At 45.4% G+C, this 17,299-nt stretch overlaps 1 protein-coding gene across 1 annotated transcript in view; it reads left to right on the top strand.

The window, feature by feature from the left end:
* The window catches only part of VPS41 (vacuolar protein sorting 41), a 167,615-nt gene that overhangs the window by 114,855 nt on the left and 35,461 nt on the right, over positions 1-17,299 (top strand). The window contains exon 16 of the mRNA XM_087382493.1: positions 3,426-3,545. Coding sequence (XP_087238619.1) covers positions 3,426-3,545 — 120 coding nt within the window. The remainder of the gene's footprint in view (positions 1-3,425; positions 3,546-17,299) is intronic.

Below are 17,299 nucleotides of genomic sequence, written 5' to 3'. Positions count from 1 at the left end.
TTTGGTTCCTTGTGAAGGTCATATCATCAACATATAAGATGTGTACAACTCTTTTTTTTCCCTTCCAAAAGAGATAGAGGTTGGCACTTGAAGGACCTTTTAACAATCCGTCTGCTTTAAAATGCTCATAGATGCGTACCTTAGGGCTTGTTTCAAAGTGCCTTTCTAAGTCTATAGACCTTGTTTCTTGAAGCTTAAAACGTTGGAGATTGTTCAACCTACAGATCCTTTACGTTTCCATCTGTGATATGCAGCAGGTTTCTTGACGGTTGCCATCTTTGCAATCAGAATAGTGTTGCAAGGAAACCCATTTCAGTCGGTCTGAAACTTGTTTCAGTGAAACGCTTGAAATTATTATAGTTTCAAGAATTTAAACCTCCTTAAAGTTGGCCTCAGGGTAAAAAGGACTTTGAAAGCTCGAAACATCGTTTTGTTATCAATCAATGAGACCTTTTACAAATAGTCTTTAGAACTTGATATTAAATTATGTTGTAATTTTGACGTGTTGTTTTGTAATGTTCTAGAAAATGATGAAATGCATGATCTAAACTTCATAAAGACTTTGAATGTGATGCTAGTTTCAATTATTTAATTGGAATTTAGTATTTGGGCTTGTGAAAGGGTTATAATTGTTTGTGGTCAAAATTTGTGATTTGTTTCTTTGATAAAGTTTCATATCTATTTTTTGCATATAACTTTGTTTATGTGTTCATAATTCTATAGATAAGGAATGTTAATAGATCCAAATTGTTATATCTACAAGTTTGTCTGACTATGTAGTATATCATCTTGAATATATAGTTGATTTTGAATGAGGCGCTTTGAGTACCGATTGGTAGGCTAATCTTGAAACCATTTCATTTTTTCCGTTTTGGAATTGGTTTAAGTTGAGACCCTTGAATTAGAACAAGCACTTCCTGATATTGAATCCTTTTGTAGCGTGTACCCTTTGGCTACCAACGTAGCCTCGTACTTTTTAGAAACTTGTACTTACTTGACTTTAAAGACCCACTTGGTTCCTATGATCTTTTGCTAAGTAGGCATGGCCATATATCCCAAGTCTTGTTGTATAGTATGAAGTCCATCACAACCTTTGCGGCTTCCTCCCACTGTGGGTTCTCTTTGCATCCTAAAAATGTTTGCTGAACATTAATTAGGGCATAGTCTACAAGGTTGACTTGGTCTTCCTTTGTCCAAAGCTTCTAGTTATCCTAGGAGTGTTAATGGTTATCGTCATCAATTGATGCACTGGATTCATTTAAAGTGTACTATTTGGGAAACCCTTTCCTTCTTTATTGGAGGTGACCTTTGTGGCGGGCAGTGGCTCTACCTCCTTCTCTTCAATTGTATATTTGTGGCTAGTTTGTGTGAGAGTTGGAAGATCTTATTGGGCTTGGATACATTTTTAGGTGTTGTGGTCTTAAAACATGACGTCCTTGTCAATGAGTGTCTTTGTGGTGTCATAAGGACTTTATCCATGAACTTCTGCACTGTACCCAGTGAAGATCGACTCTTGACTCTTTGCATCGAGCTTGTTACACTCATTTGAAGCATGCATATAACATTTTAAATTAAAGCCTTTAAATACTTAATAGAGGGCCTACTAGTCCAAGCTTCAAGTGAGGCCGTTCTTTTCATTACCCCATTCTATGATTGAGTGTGAGCCGTTATCTTTTGGTGCTTGTTTTCTATGGAGCTGCAATATTGTCAAACAACTCCCCCCCTTTGTGAGTCTCCAATGTCTTAAATTTCTTTATGTTTTATTTTCCACCATGGTCAGGCTGTGCATTTTTCTAGCTTGCGTTGATGACTTAGTAAGAAGATATGGGCTAACTTCTTGAAAAACAAGTCAGAGGCATTCAAACAAGTTCAAGGCATGTTGATGGGCATTCATGCCACCGTAGATATACCTGAGTCGATCATAGTCTCCAAAAATGTTTTGAAACATAGAAACGTGAAATGTTTCAAAACATTTTAAGAAAAGAGGAAAAGTTTGAAACTCATGTTTATACTTTTTGGTGTAAAAAAATGTGTAACCTCTCCCACACATATGTTGTCTTTTTCAAATGATGCCAAACATATAAAGATTCCAATAATACAGCTGTAGACAATGGCATAAAATGTATAAAAGTGTGAAACATGCATTGTAAATTTGATTTCCTACTTCTAGACTCTAGAGCTCACAAATGTCAATGACCATGGCCCATGAAATTCATATCCAACAGGAAATCCAAATACCTTGCATAATTGTGACCAATTGCATAAACAATACAATCAATGATCAGCCATTAACCATCAGATTCATCATTTAGCAGACAACTGCCAACAAGAATAAAGACAAGTACCATAGGAATGAGTTAAAGTCAGGACTCATGAATCAAGTGCAAGTGTTCAAACTTCAATCTGAAATGAATCGTAAAGTCACAATTTGCTGAGATCCCTCCTTAGTGTCCTCATCATGAGATGGACCTTGGGCAGAAGTGACATTTAGAGGTGAATGTTTCCGGCAAAATCTTTGCCATGAGAGATGTGCCTTGCCCCTTTCATGTAGGTCCTGATGCCACTTGCAGCTGGTAGAGCTTGGAGCTGCTGGTGGTGAGGAAGCTCGATGCCACTCACAGGTTCAAAGGCTGTTGAATTGTATTGATTCTTAATAAAATAAACAAAAAGATGTACTAACGGACATGCAAATTGAGCCATTGAAATTTTCATCCAAGCTCCAATTTTCTCATTTGATAGCTCTGTCTATTTTCCGTGGTGTTTGTTTGTATACTTTTGCTTTGGTAGAATAGCATGAAATAGTCATGTATTTTATTTTTGTGCTAGTTTTCATGCTGATTGAGCCTGCCCTTGAAAAGTTGTTCTTTGATTTGTATGTATGTCTGTGGATGTGTGCGCATATCTTAAACTAACAATTTGCACCTGATATTTGGTAGGATTGTGTCTGTTGAAAAAAGGGGGGAGAGGGGGGGGGGATTTTGAAAATTTCCTCTTTTTCTTCTTGTAACTTTATAAATCATATAGATGTAGTCCTCTTCGTAATGTATGCCATGTTCGAGAAAGTAACAATGGTGCTGGAAACATCAACAATGATGTTATGCTGATTCTACGTGTTTGTCCCCTCCCACCAGTATGTTTAGAAAAGGCTGCTTTAAGGTGATGATTTTTACATGCATTCAGTGTATTTGGGCTTTTCATTGCTAGAACTTTGATATGTAAGCCCAGTTTGCAGGGTAAGACTTCCGGATCATGGCCCAACATTCAAGTACATGTTTGACGTAGACAAGTTTGAATTGGTCATTTAATTTTCAGTACAAATCTTAGAATGATGGATTGTAATGTAAGCATTTTGATCTGGAATGATATTTTGTCTTGCATTATGCACATTTCCAGTAGCAGACCTGAAATCTTCTGTGCAAATCCAGGCATATGATGTTTGTACTCAGCGCTCCTTGACGAGGGAGAGAGTTTTCATCCTTGGAAGAATGGGGAATACTCGGGAAGCGCTCTCTCTCATAATCACCAAATTAAAAGACATGCAAGAGGTTTGTTTTGTTGCACCCAACTCCCTTCTTGTTGTTTACTGTAAGCCACGTCTGTGGGCATGTATACTTTCTTTCATTTATCTAGTAAGCCACTTCTGTACGAGTGTATACACTCTTTGATTTATCTAGCAAAAGACACAGCTCAGTGCATTCAGGCATGTGATGAGGGTCACACAAAAACTTTTACCTATAGTTAGGGTTCCTCTCCAAAGCATGGGTGTTGAGAGAGAGAGAGAGAGAGAGAGAGAGAGAGAGAGAGAGATGTATTTACGTCTTCTAGAGGCCTCGCGGGCCTATGAGACAAAGTACAATCACAAAAGGTAACCCATACAAGCCATTGTGGGCTGGAGCAAAGGGCTTGCTAAGGCCCTTTGTGGAGTACTACGTGCTAAGCTAAAACAAAAGCAACAAAATCCTAGTACTCAAACTCAAGAATAGAATACATAGCCTGGTGCCAGAGTCGCTCTCCTATGAGCTACGAAGAGAGAGACAAAGAAGGAAAGAAAGAAAGTTTATTAAATTCTACGAAAGACCGATGGGTCTATGAGATTGATAAAACCTGATACAAACAAGCAAAAGGGTGGAGCTACTAAGTGAGAGCCATCACCCATGCTGAATGCTAAGTCCTAAAAATACATAGTGATATAGAATCAGGAGTGTCATCAACATCATCCTCATATGTACAATGTGACCTCATGATGGTGTAGGTGTCAAGGGGGACTCAGGGGAAGGGCGAGATCGTGATGATGTGTAGCCCGTGATGGAGCGCTGGCGACTGTTTGTGGGTGCAGTCTCTCTCGGTCTCGTGGCGATGACACTACTCCTGATCAAAGCTACTGTAACTCCTGTGGGCCGTGCTCCAGGTTTGAACAAGGAGGGGAGGTCACCAAGTGTGCTCTGTGTCCGTCCGCTCTCGAGTGTGGTGTGTCTCAGACTCTAGGTCTTTGCTGTGCCTCGCCACAGGGGCTGTGTGGTCCATATGGTCTGAATGGAAAAACTCAGTAATCCTACTCTGAGAGGGATCAGACTGTCTGTCAGAAGCCTATCTTCGTGCACCGAGTAGAAGCTCTCTATGCCGAAGTGCCTTGTAAAGGAAGGCAGCAAGACACCTTTGGTCTGGGTATGTAAGGAGCCTGGCTAGGGGCCCAAAACCGTCTCTGAAGAGGCAGTGATATCGGCCATGGATCTCATAGTACATGGGGCATCTGAATGCAAAGTGCTCCTCTGACTCAATCTCCTGTTGATCACACAACGTGCATATGTGGCCCTCCTTGGGAATCCCCTCAACTCGTCCACTCTCGATACGGAGTCAGTGCGACGACACTCGAAATTGCTCGATGGCGATCCTTAGTGAGTGCGGTAGATGGACTCGTGTGTACTCTGGGGGGATAATGAAACCCTCCTCCAAGAAGTGGAGGTAGTGATCCTTGTAGAAGCTGAGCTTCATTACAAGTTGCCTCGGGTCCAACAAGGTCCTGAAAGTGTGTAGCTATAGGAGGTCCTCTCGAATGACCTGGTTCACCTCGTGCTATCCAAGTGGGATAAATGAAGTGTCTAAGTTGTACTGGAAAGGAGGCAACCTGTCAATGTGAAGTCCCAGTCTCTCGAACCACCTATGTGTCTATGCATGCCAACACCCCTCTCGTCTCCTCCATCTGCGAGACTGAGCCAGCCATGGTATCCTACGTTGTTTCGATGTGCAGGATCCATATTGTCTGACTCGATGGAGATAAGTGATAGTCTGGAAGGCGGCATCTAGTTGCAAGGGGGTAGCATCCAAACTCAGCTTGGATGATATGGTGCAACATTGATGGCTTGCCTCAGATCATTTGCGAGAGCAAGAGGATCTGTAATCACTCTACTCGAGCCCTCTCTGTGTTTGAGAGGTTTGGCCCGCAACAAGGGCTGCCATACATGCTTGCTGATCGAACGAAGGAGTCAAATAGAAGAGCCTTGGTCCAAGGGTCTTGAAAATGTGAATGGAAGCACTGCAATCAGACAAGTGAGGCGTAGCCTCTACTCATACGGGCTTGCATTGCCGGTCTCATCACAAAGACCAGGCCAGAGAAAACTCATTAAGATCATAATTGGTCCCTGTGCATGGCTTCTCGAGATATGTTGAAGATCATAACCTTGGTTTTTTCAAGATTGACCTTCAAATTGTGTGACTCACAAAAGGCATGCAATGCGTCCAATTGTCTCTGGAGCCCCTCGGGAGAGGAGGACATCAGTACTGTTAGAAATCAAGAGAGTGAGAGAGCAGGAAGCAAGAGAGCTGAACATAGTGTTTGCAATAGAAGAAGTGACTGTTACAAGAAGTGGGATGGGTTTTGTCTAAGTGACAAAACCTTATCCTTCACTAACCGTAGTTAGTGAACTAACTGTGGTTAGGGGGAAAAACCTCTAAATGAGGGAAAAGTGCCCCTAACCTACTTATTACATTACATTGCTATAGGAAGCATCCCCTCAAACACATCATCTGAAGAGGCCGGAATTTGAAATTCAGCATTTGTATGTGCAGGATTTTCAGAGAATATGACATCTCTACTAACAAAAATCTTGCGTGTAGCAAGATTGTAGAGACGATAGCCTTTGCTTTGTGAACTATATCCCACAAAAATGCATTTTAGTGCCTTATCTGACAACTTGTGTCTAAACTCCACAGGCACGTGGGCATATGCAACGCAACCAAAAACTCTGAAGTGGTCCACTGAAGGCTTTCTCCCATGCCATGCCTCATAGGGAGTGATTGTCTTCAAAGCCTTTGTAGGAGCCCGATTTAAAATATAGTTGGCACACATGAGGCCTTCCAGCCAAAACCTGTGAGGCAACTTCTTACTTGTGAGCATGCATCTATCCATTTCCATGGTGGTGCAATTCTTCCGCTCAGCTTTGCCATTCTGTTGAGGTGTAAGCCTCACTGTAAGCTGATGCATAATGCCTTTTTCTTTCAGAAATGTCTCAAATTCATGAGACATGTACTCCCCCCCTCGATCTGTGCGAAGTGTCTGTTGTCTCATTTTCAACCATAGCCACAAAGTGGTTGAAATGCATAAACACTTCTGATTTTGCCTTGAGACCATAAACCCAAGTGTAGTTGGTAAAGTCATCTATGAATGTAACAAAATAGAGATAATCCCCAAAAGCAGGTGTCCTCATGGACCGCAGACATCACTGTGAATAAGCTGCAATTTTCTTGTAGCTTTCAGTTCACCATGCTTCTTGAAGGGAAGCCTATGCATTTTGCCAAGAATGCAACCTTCACATGCATGAGGAGGAGGCGACTCCAAAGGAGGTAATGCATCAACCATGTCATGCCTCTGAAGTGTCATTAAGCTGCCATAGCTCATGTGCCCATACCTAGCATGCCACAACTCCGCATTGTGCATTGCAGCAGTGGGAGTGCTAACTGATAATGCAACGTGGGATCTTTTTTCATATAAATCAAGCTGAAAAAGACCCCGATACAAAGTGCCAGACAATCTCAAAGCATATTCATTTTCTTTATCTCTGACTGCACACTTGTCATCATCAAAAACAACCTGAAATCCTCCTCTATTGAGTGAGGACACTGAAAGCAAATTCTTCTTTATACCTGGCACATAGAGTACATCTGAAATTCTGAAATGTGTGCCATCAGTGGATGTGAGAATAATATCTCCCACTCCACATACTGAATGAAAAGAATTATTTGCACAAGTGACCTTCTTCTTGGTGGGTGAAGAATGCAAAGTTACAAACAGATTTTTCTTGGGAGTGATGTGCTTTGAAGCACCACTATCAAAATACCAAGTATGTAGTGTCTCATCAACACTGAAAGAGCATTCATCCTTTGAAGGTTCGTAATTGCAAGTCAAAAAAGCATATGGGTCATCATCATTAGTGGCTGTAGTATCTGAACTACCCACTAAAAAATCTGAAGTGCAAGTCAAAAAGGCATAGTGCTCTTCAACCAAGTTGGCTGCAACATCTCCTCCATCATGGCAATGTGGACCTGATGCATCTGATACAGCCATACTGGAATCCCTTTTCTTTCTTTGGCTATGCGCTTCTTGCACTCTCCAATATAATGACAGATGCCCTTCTTTTTCTGCTTGTTTGTATCACCGTGTGCCTTACAAGAAGGCTGTCCAGAATCAGCTTTATGCTGATGTGTGGGCTAATGTGCATGTGGCTTATGCTGCCCTTTAGCCTTGGGCTTGAACTTAGAGAGCATAGCATGCCCGCCAGCCCGGGTTGCCATATTTTTGCATGTTTGTTCTTCCTGCAACAGAAGTCCTACCAACTCGTGAAAGGAGAGAGGATTCCTGCCCCCCCTTAATGACAAATTCAGCGAGGTGTGGAAACCAAGATAGGACTCAGGAAGAGAGTTCAGAGCGGTGGAGATCATCTCTGAATCCAGAATGACTTCATCAATGTTCAGCAATTGTTCCCTGAGATCGTGAAGCTTCGTGAGGTGAGAATTCATGGAATCTCCCTTCTCCATATGTGTATGGGAAAGTTCTTTCTTCAGAAAGGAAACTCTGGCATCGTTTCTTGCTGCAAACATACTCTCCAGTATTACCCAAGCTGCCATAGATGTCTTGCATGACCGAATATGAGGTATAATGAACCTCTTGAAAGAAAGAGAAATTACTGAAAGAGCTTGTGCATCTCTAGAGTCCCATCTTTTCTGCTCTGCTGTGGGAGCTCCTGGAGCGGCTGCTCCAATTACTTGTGCTGTATTTGTACCTCTACCCCTGCCTCCAGCTGTAGGAGTGACAGGTATAGGCGTTGTATCAGGTCTTTCTTCATCTCCATTGACATAATCCCAAAGATTTCTGCGAACTAAGATATTTCGAACCATGAAACTCCACAAGGAGTAGTTGGTGCCATCCAACTTATCCTTCTGTGTGAGAACCCCGAACACCTCATTTGAGTTGTTATGTGCCATTTTCGCCAGATAAACTCAGAAATACAGCAAACTGAACAAGTAAAATCTCTTCCTGGGATGTAAGATGCACAAGTAAATTCTGCAAAGAAGATTATGCCCACAGTGACAAATACTGTCATAGCCTATCAAAGGCTCAAAATGCACCACAATGCTCTGCTCAATGCCCAAAAATCTGCAAATAGAATCTGCAAAAGGTGGCAAAAGTCTGCAATTTGACTCGTACTGAGTCCAAAACTGTCTGCAAACTTCCAAAATGCTCTTTTACCTGCAAAATTGCAACCCAAATGCAAAAGCCCCAATTTCTTGTGGGAAATCGCATACAAAAGAGGGCAAATGGTCTGAAAGCCCCAAATGTTGCAGAAATTGCACTCTGCCTGCAAAAGCCCCAAATTTCTGCAAGAAATTCACTTGAAAGGGGCAAATCAACTAAAAGCCCCAAATTTCTGCAATTCTCTGCAAAAAATGCAAAAGCTCCCAAAATGCAAACCAAACAATGGTTCTCTGCGCAAATGCCTATCAGAAAACACCTTCCAAAGTCCACCTGCAAAGAAAAACTCTGCATGAAGTACGGGCTCCTCAACTTGTACTGAGTCCATTGTAGATGACCAAATCATGTATACGTCCAATGTCCAAAAGAGCCTGCCCATACGCAGTAACGGGAGCGCGACTGCCAGCCGAGGAGCGGGGGAAGCCCGAGTCCTCTGTGTCCATCTCAGGTAATAGGACCGGATCTGAGTGGAAGTCCAGGAGTGATGTCTGATGTGCACCTGTCCTTGCGTTGAAATCCCCAACTAGGAGGACCTCTCCGCGTCTGGAGAACTCCACAATGTCTGAGTAGAGATCTAGATAGGGGGATACCCCCGTATCCTCACGTAGCATCCGGGCGAAATGTGACGTCTCAAGAGGAAAGAAGCAGACTGCAATAAAGAGGTCGCGTGTGGAGGGGCGTGGAAATCAGAGCCATAGGTAATGGGCATGGACATCCCGTCTAGCCACGGATATCAAGCTCGTGAGCGCTGAACGAAGGAGTACTGCAACTCCGCCTGATCCTCGGACCCCCCCAGTATATCTGGTCTCCTCACGGAATACTGACTCCCAGGTATAGCCACTGACCGAGGGGAGAGGGCGCTCGGGACTCTGATGTGTCTCTATATAGAAAACGATGTCGCGTCTAGTGTATGACTCTGAGAAGTTCCCAGGGTCAGACCATAGGGTACCATTACAATTCCATATGGTGCATGCCAAGGGTACTGTGTGCTGAGTCTGAATCTCATAGACCATGTCTCCCTATTTGGGGGGGGAGTCTGCTACCGTGTCTGGAGTACCTGGTGGGGCTCGGCGGCGGGGGCCAACTAATAGGCGGCCATCTCGCGGACGACAGCCCACTTCCCCTCCTGACGGGCTACATCTTGCTGTTGAAGCAGGGTGTTGAAGCAGGGTGCGCCGCTCTTCCACCTGCATAGGTGTGAGATCCTCATCCATGAAGATAGTAGGGTGATCCCGTAGTGTAGCACGCTGCCTGAGTGCTGCAAGTCGAGCCTGAGTATCCTTGAATCGGATGATGAGTGGCTGTGGGCGCGTGGGGTCCCGTCCTGTGCGCCATGCATGCTCGACGAGGCTGAGGGTAGAGGCCACGAAAGCAGTCGCGTCCGCTAAGGGGGTGAGTGAATCTGCGCGGGGGATACCTCGTACTCGGATGTTGAGAGCCTTACTGGCCCTCTGTTCCTGCTCGGCGATGGTGGCTGAGACTGCTGCTTTGGGTGCCCGTCTCGCAACGTCCACCCATCTGGTAGTCTCCGCAATAGCAGTCTGGATGGTAGCGATCCGCTCCTCCACCTCTGGTGTAGTGCGCGGGGCCGCTGTGACTGTAGCAGTGAGAGAGACAACCTCTTGACGGAGGTGAGTGATCTCCTGGCGCATGCTCTGAATAAGCTGATCTTGTGCTACGGTATGATCCCGTAGTCGATGTAGCTCCGTAAAGATGTAATCTATCGTCTCAGGTGGGACCCGGGGGGGTGCGAATTTTAGGTGGGAGGAGAGAGAGAGAGAGAGAGAGAGAGAGAGAGAGAGAGAGAGAGAGAGAGAGAGAGAGAGAGAAGTAGAAGTAGAATTTTATTATCATCCTCGGGGTGCCAAAAATGACCCATGGGACCTAATCCTTAGTACAAAAATCTCCTCCGCTGTGGAGGGGTCAAGAATTTTCAAGTTCTTGATGGTACAAAAAAAGACGAGTGACAAAAGATCCCAACGCTGCCGGAGAGGCAGTGGAGAGAATTGATGAAATCTGAGTGGTGTTTGCCAATATCTGCTGATAGTCGTCTCTGATGTGTGCATATCGGGGGCAGTGTAGGGCTATATGTGCCTCTGTCTCTACTGTCTGCGAATCACAGAATCTAGAAACTCTGACATGTCAAAAACGTTTGTTTTGATTGGGGCGAAACAAAGGTTTCATTGAGAGCGTTTCATCTCATTTCGATACGTTTCGTCTGTTTCGCGTTTCGAGGTTTCGAAGAGGATGAAACGGTTTTCATGTGACTATGGACTGTATTGAAAAGGACGAAGTCTGTCCATATGAATACCGTGACTACCAAACCACATGGATATCTGTCATGTGCATGGTGTACCTAGGGTTGGATAGCAGGTGAACGTGGGTTACGGCATAGCATAGGGCTGGATGGCTATAGTTAGCCGAGATTGCTATATATAGAGATTGATTCATATATGGTGCTCGCTTTATATGGATGGAGCTATTCATAGCATTGTGCTATCTATAGCAGGTTTCATTCTATATAGAGGGAGGGCCAGTGCTATTGTGTAGTTCAGTTGAGCGCTCCTCAACTGATGGATGGGGCTTGGACCTAGGCCGGGACTTTGGCCATCTACGTGGTGGATCATAGGTGGTGTTTCGAAGGTCCTTTGGACGGGCTCAGGTGGTATGGGACGCCTGGGTTAGATACGCGGGCCTATGGATGAGTCGAGTTGTAGCCCACATGCCCTATGATTCTGGTTGGATTGAGGACGAGTTTCTAGGTCAGTGATAGGGTCAGATCTTGTGGGGTCGTGTCAATATCCATGCATACCATACCGTATCAACACCGCTACTGCTAGTCGCCTGGAGGACTCTAATGCTAGCCTCGGTAATCTCCACTGGGGTACGGCCGAGATTCTGTGGAGGAACATTATTGTCTGAAAGATGGCATCAACCTGGAGAGGGGTCATGGCGAACTCTACCTGTATAATCTGGTGGGGGACTGAGGGTTTACTCCGAATCGTCCTGGATCCCAAAGTCACCTATAGCCTCTCAAATATTCTCCACTCTGTCGCTGAAATATCACTCCCCCAGAAGGGTGTTGCATACATGGCAGTGGGTCTCACTAGTGTGTCAAAAAGCCAACCCTTCGTTGGAGGGTCCTGGAAGTATGTATTGAAGCATCGCCTCTCTAGTCAGGCTAGAGCACCCCGTCCTCGTGTGAGTCGTGCCGCACCTGCATGGATCATTGTGAGACTTGGCCCGGTGAACACTACTCCCAAATATGTGTAAGATTGCTCTATCTCCACAAGCTTGTCATGGTATGTGAAGCTATGTTGACGGGACACTGCTTGCGAGGTGCTGAAGATCATATCCTTGGTCTTCCCAAGGTTAACAGTCAAATCTCTCTCTCTCTGTGCAGAACATCTCTAAAGCCTCTAGATGTTTGTGCAGGCTCTCTGTTGAGGAAGATATGAGGACTATGTCATCGGCGTACAGTAATATCTGCACCATCAGGTTAGCCAGAAGCGAGCCCTTTCCACCCAGGCGATCGACAAAAGAAGTGATGTCATCAATATAGAGCCCGAAAAGGGTAGGCGATAGGGGGCAGCCTAGTTTTACTCCGATAGTGCTCTCAACTCAGTCTGACATGCCTCCTGGGGCACATACCCTCCCTCTGACGGACTCATACAGACTCATGACCCCCCAAATCATGATCTCTAAGAGCTGCAACTCCAGAAACGTCCTGATCAAGCGAGAGCATGTGATAGTATCGAATGCCTTACGAAAGTCTACGAAACAAGTGTAGGCTTTCTGATGCCTCGACTTCGCCTCCTCAATAATGACCCTCAGGGTTAAAATGTGGTCCAGGGTGGAATGTTGTCTCCGAAAGCCCGCCTGCCCTAGTGCACGCTGCTTGTGACCCTCTGTGTGGCTGTTGATCTCCCTCTCTAGTACCGACCCGCATATCTTAACTAAAGTGTGGCCAATCATAAGAGTGCAGTAGTTCCCAATGTCCATGGAATCCCTTGCCTTGTGTATTGGTACTATGGTGGTGGTGCTCCAGGTAGGTGGGAAGCCATGGCATACAGCATGGTTGAACAGCTGTGCTAGGATCGGGGTCAAGATCTCCTGCCCGTGTGCAAAATGCTCAGTGCGTAGTCCCTCATGATCTGGTGATCTCCGGTTACGAAGCCGGAGAAGGGCAGCTCGTACATTTTGCGCAGCGAACAGATGACACGTAGTGGGTCTAGGCATGGAGGACATATCAGGTGGTGCATGACCTGGGACATCATATAGGGAGCATGCATATGTGTGCCATACTGGTGGATCTGTAATGGGGATGGGCGACTTCCCCTCCGACAAGAGCCCCCATCCCGTAGTAGGGTCTCCTCCATGAAAGGAGCTGATCACCTCATCCATTCTGTGCATGAGGAAAGCCCACTTCTTATGCCGTGTCACTTGGCGTGAGATCCGTTTTGCCTGTGGTGAAGTCAAGTGTCCTAGTGCTCGCTCACGTGTAAGGTGGGCTCTCATCTCTTTGCACTCATCATCGAAACAAGGGTTTTGGGGCATCTTCCCATCTAGAACACGCGCAGATCATGTCGTGGGAAAGGATCTGGTGGCAACATCCTGTATCACTAAGATAAGGGTGTCTGAGGCATGTGCGAGGTCCATCCCCTCCCCAAGTAGTACTGGAAGCTCAGAAGCTAGGTGGCTCACGTACACCGGGTCAAGAGCATGGCCAAATTACAATCAAAGAGTTAAATGTTTTTAGGAGGCCTCGCAGGGCTCTGAGACAAATTACAATCAAAGAGTGAGAGAGAGAGAGAGAGAGATGATATGATATGATTGTATTAACGTCTTCGTGAGACCCTTCAGGATCTATGGGACAGTGATCACTATCAACAAGTAGTGATTGTTTACATCCATTGAAAGAAAATAGCATAAATAAAAGTATAAATGTGCTATGCAGTGAGTACTTGTTGTGCTAGCCTGTGTACTTCGTTGCGATATTCTAAAATTTCCTTTATGTAGTTGCCTAGCTCTTTGGCTGGCCACTCCACTAGGGATTTCAGGTTGCTTCTATTGCCCCTTTAACATTCTCTGATTTGCGCATATGCTTGACATGTTAGGAGTACATGTTGCTCATTTTCTACTTCTCCTGCGGGGCAGATTTTACATAGTCTTTCCTCTCTTGGTACCCTAGGTCTTGCCCATCTTCCCCTCTCCACCTCGAGATCATGTGAGCTGGTTCTGATTTTGCAGATTAAATGTCTTTTGAATATTGATGTCTTCCCTGAGGTATTTCTGCATTTCATAGCTGTCCATCGGATTGTTTTCCTGCTTATAAAACTGCATTTTTGCCCCTGGTTCTTGCCATAGCTTCTGGAGCATTCTCTGCGTCACTAGCTCCCTCATTTCCCATGCATCTTCAGGGATATCAACAGCGGTTATACCCCATAATTCCATCCATTTCAGCCCCTCTTTGTGCCATCCAGCGATTCGTGTAGCTTCCATTGCTTTGTGTGGTATCCTATTGGCGTCTATCTTTCCAACTTTGCTGAGGTCTGCCATGAATTGGCACAATGCCTCTTCTTCAAGAGGTATCATACTTGTCTCAGCCAACAAGATGGGGTACGGTGTTTGTGCCTTCACCCCTAACTCCCCTATGAGAAATCGTTTATGCAAAGTCTCTATTCGGTTCGAGTAGGCCCTAGAGAGCCCAGGTGACCAGGCTGGGCACCCATAAAGGATCACTATTTGTACGAGCATGGTATACAAAAACTTTCTCATTTTCCAGTTCCATAAGTGTGCCTTTCTGCACTTGTTTTGGAACCTATATAAAGCTTTCAAACCTCCCAGGATTCTTCTTTCCACACATATATTCCACGTGTAAGTGTCTGCAAATTCCAGCCCCAAATATTTGTATGTAGTGACACCGTCCAAAGGCTCCCCCTCAAAAGTGAAATCAGCCTGTTTATTCCGAGTCCCAATCACCATCACTTTTGTCTTGGATATGTTGACTTGCGTTCCTGAGTGTGCAGAATTTTCCCAGTGTATCCAAATGTGTTTGCATCTCTTTCTTGCTTTTTGCGAAGAAGACTACATCATCTGCGTAATTAAGCAATAAGAGGGAATAGCCTGCAATCTGGACACCTTCGCCGCTGTGTGTTCTCATCCACTCTTTCAATTCATCGATGAACAGACCAAAGAGAGTTGGTGAGAGGGGGCAGCCTTGCTTGACTCCTATGTCACTGCTTATGATGACTTCTCCTTCAGAGTATGAGCCATCTACAAGTGGTTGTGCTAATTCAGCTAATACTCCCTCATATAACCTGTATGTGGCTTCTCTGATATCCTGAGGGACTTAGAGCTTTTTCAATCTTTCCCATAGCTTTTTGCGTGAAACTGTGTCAAATGCTTTCTTAAAGTCTACAAGCAACAGTAGACTACTTCTTTCTTATTCTTGACCCCCTCCGTTGCAGCCCATATGGCAACCAAGGGGTCTATTGTCGAATGTTTAGGACGAAACCCTGCCTGGGATGGTGCCCTGGCTCCTTGCTCTTCCGCCCATTTGCTGAGTTTTTGCTCAATTATTGTGCCATATAACTTGGCCATTAGGCTACTCACCATGATGGTGCGGTAGTTTTTGGCCACCTTGCTGTCCCCGCTCTTATGGATTGGTACGATCCTGCTAAGCTGCCATTCCTTGGGAAAGCCTTCTTCTAAGGCTCGATTCATGAGTGTAGTGAGCATTTTCTTTGTCTTCTCACCCCCCCATTTCAGCATTTCAGCCACTAGCCCTTGTGTGTCTGGAGCCTTTCCGTTTGTGAGCTTTTGCAGACCCTTTCCCACATCTTCCTCTGTTATTATGACATCATTTACAGCTTTGACGGAAAAGTTATTATTGACCCTCTCTTCTTCCTCTCTCTCATAGAGGCCTTTGATGAAATCTATCATGTCTTCCCATGAGGCTTTCGTCTCATGGGGTATGCTGCCATGTAGCTTTTGGAAAAACTTTCTGGGATTTTGCTTAAGCTCATCAAAGCTCTCAATTTGAGAGAGAGAGAGAGAGAGAGAGAGAGAGAGGGAGGGAGGGAGGGAGGGAGGGAGGGACTCATGTGTTCAGGAGGCCTCGCAGGCTTATGAGACAAATTACAATCAAAGAGTAACTGATACAAGCCTTTGTGGGCTGAGGCGCAAGGCCCGCTAGGGCCCTTGCTACTGACACTAGAAAGCTCAAAAACTCAAAATTCAGAACTAATGCTCAAAATATAGAACTAGGTGCCAAGTGGCTTGCCGATGGGATGCGAAGTTATCTCGTATCTGTGTCTGTCGAGTTGTCTCTTCAGGTGCCCAGTGTACTACGAAATCCGAGGTCGCTACCACTGCCTCTTTAGAGATAGCTCCGGGCTCCTTTCCAGATTCCTCGCCTACCCAGATCAGAGATGCCTCGCGGCCTTCATTCACGAGGGGGTCCGACACAGAGAGTACTTAGGCGACGGGGCTTGGCCACATCATCAGACACCTCTCAGAGTAGGATCACAGAGTTCTTCCCATCGAGTTGACATTGATCGTCCAGTCTCTAGCCGCAGACGTGATAGAGATCTTGACTCGACGATCGCAACACGACACACGAGACATCGAGGGGACACACACATCACTCTGGGGGACCTCCCATCATTGTTTAGACCCGGGATATGTCCCACGGGAGTCACGGTGGCTCTGGTCTTGCGTCGAGTCTCGTTCATGAGATCGAGACGCATGGCACCCCTTGATGGGCGCCAGCGTCCCATCACCGGCTATGCACCAACCAGGGCGACATGACATACGGAGGATTCCGCTCCGCTCCAGTTCTTTTCTTTTCATTGTTACATCCAGATGTATTTGATTATGTATGATCAGACTTAGGATTCAGCACGGGTGATGATGCTCGTTTTAGTAGCTCCACCCTTACTGTGATTTGTATCATGTTTTCTTTCAGTCTCATAGACCCATTGGTCTTCCGAAGACTCTAATAAAATTTCTTTCTTTCTTTCTCACTGCGGCGGGGGGCGTGGTCTACGTGATCTCTGTATCCGATGAGCCATATAAATAGTGACACGGCAGCGGGCGTGGTCTACGTGATCTCTGTATCCGATGAGCCATATTAAGAGTGACACGGCGGCTTAAATGGTCTGCTCTGAGGAGAGTTGAGATAGGCTAGACCTCAACATGCGTTGTCTGGTCATCCTCTGCATCGTGCGTGGTCTTTGTGTTTCTGGCTCCGTTGCGTCGTCTCTCTCCAATGATCCACTCTGCTCTCATTTTATCTATCTCCTCTTCTACTCCATTGTATGTTGGGGATGACTCAAATGCATAGAAATGGGTGACATGTTGTTGTGCTCGATCTATCACTCCCCCCATGGCACACTGTGTGAGAGAGAGAGAGAGAGAGAGTTTATTAAAGTCTTCGGAAGACCGATTGGTCTATGAGACTGTGAAAAACCTGATACAATGAGCTGTGGTAGTGGAGCTACTAAAGAGAGAGAGAGAGAGAGAAGGAGGGGGGGGGGGAGGGGAGAAGCC

The sequence above is a fragment of the Dipteris shenzhenensis genome, chromosome 12, assembly GCF_047967505.1.
Source record: "Dipteris shenzhenensis isolate YYH24624 ecotype China chromosome 12, Dip_SZ_1.0, whole genome shotgun sequence".
Taxonomy (NCBI): Eukaryota; Viridiplantae; Streptophyta; class Polypodiopsida; order Gleicheniales; family Dipteridaceae; genus Dipteris; species Dipteris shenzhenensis.
Note: the sequence above shows the minus strand (reverse complement) of the source record. Positions and strands in the feature narration are given on the sequence as shown.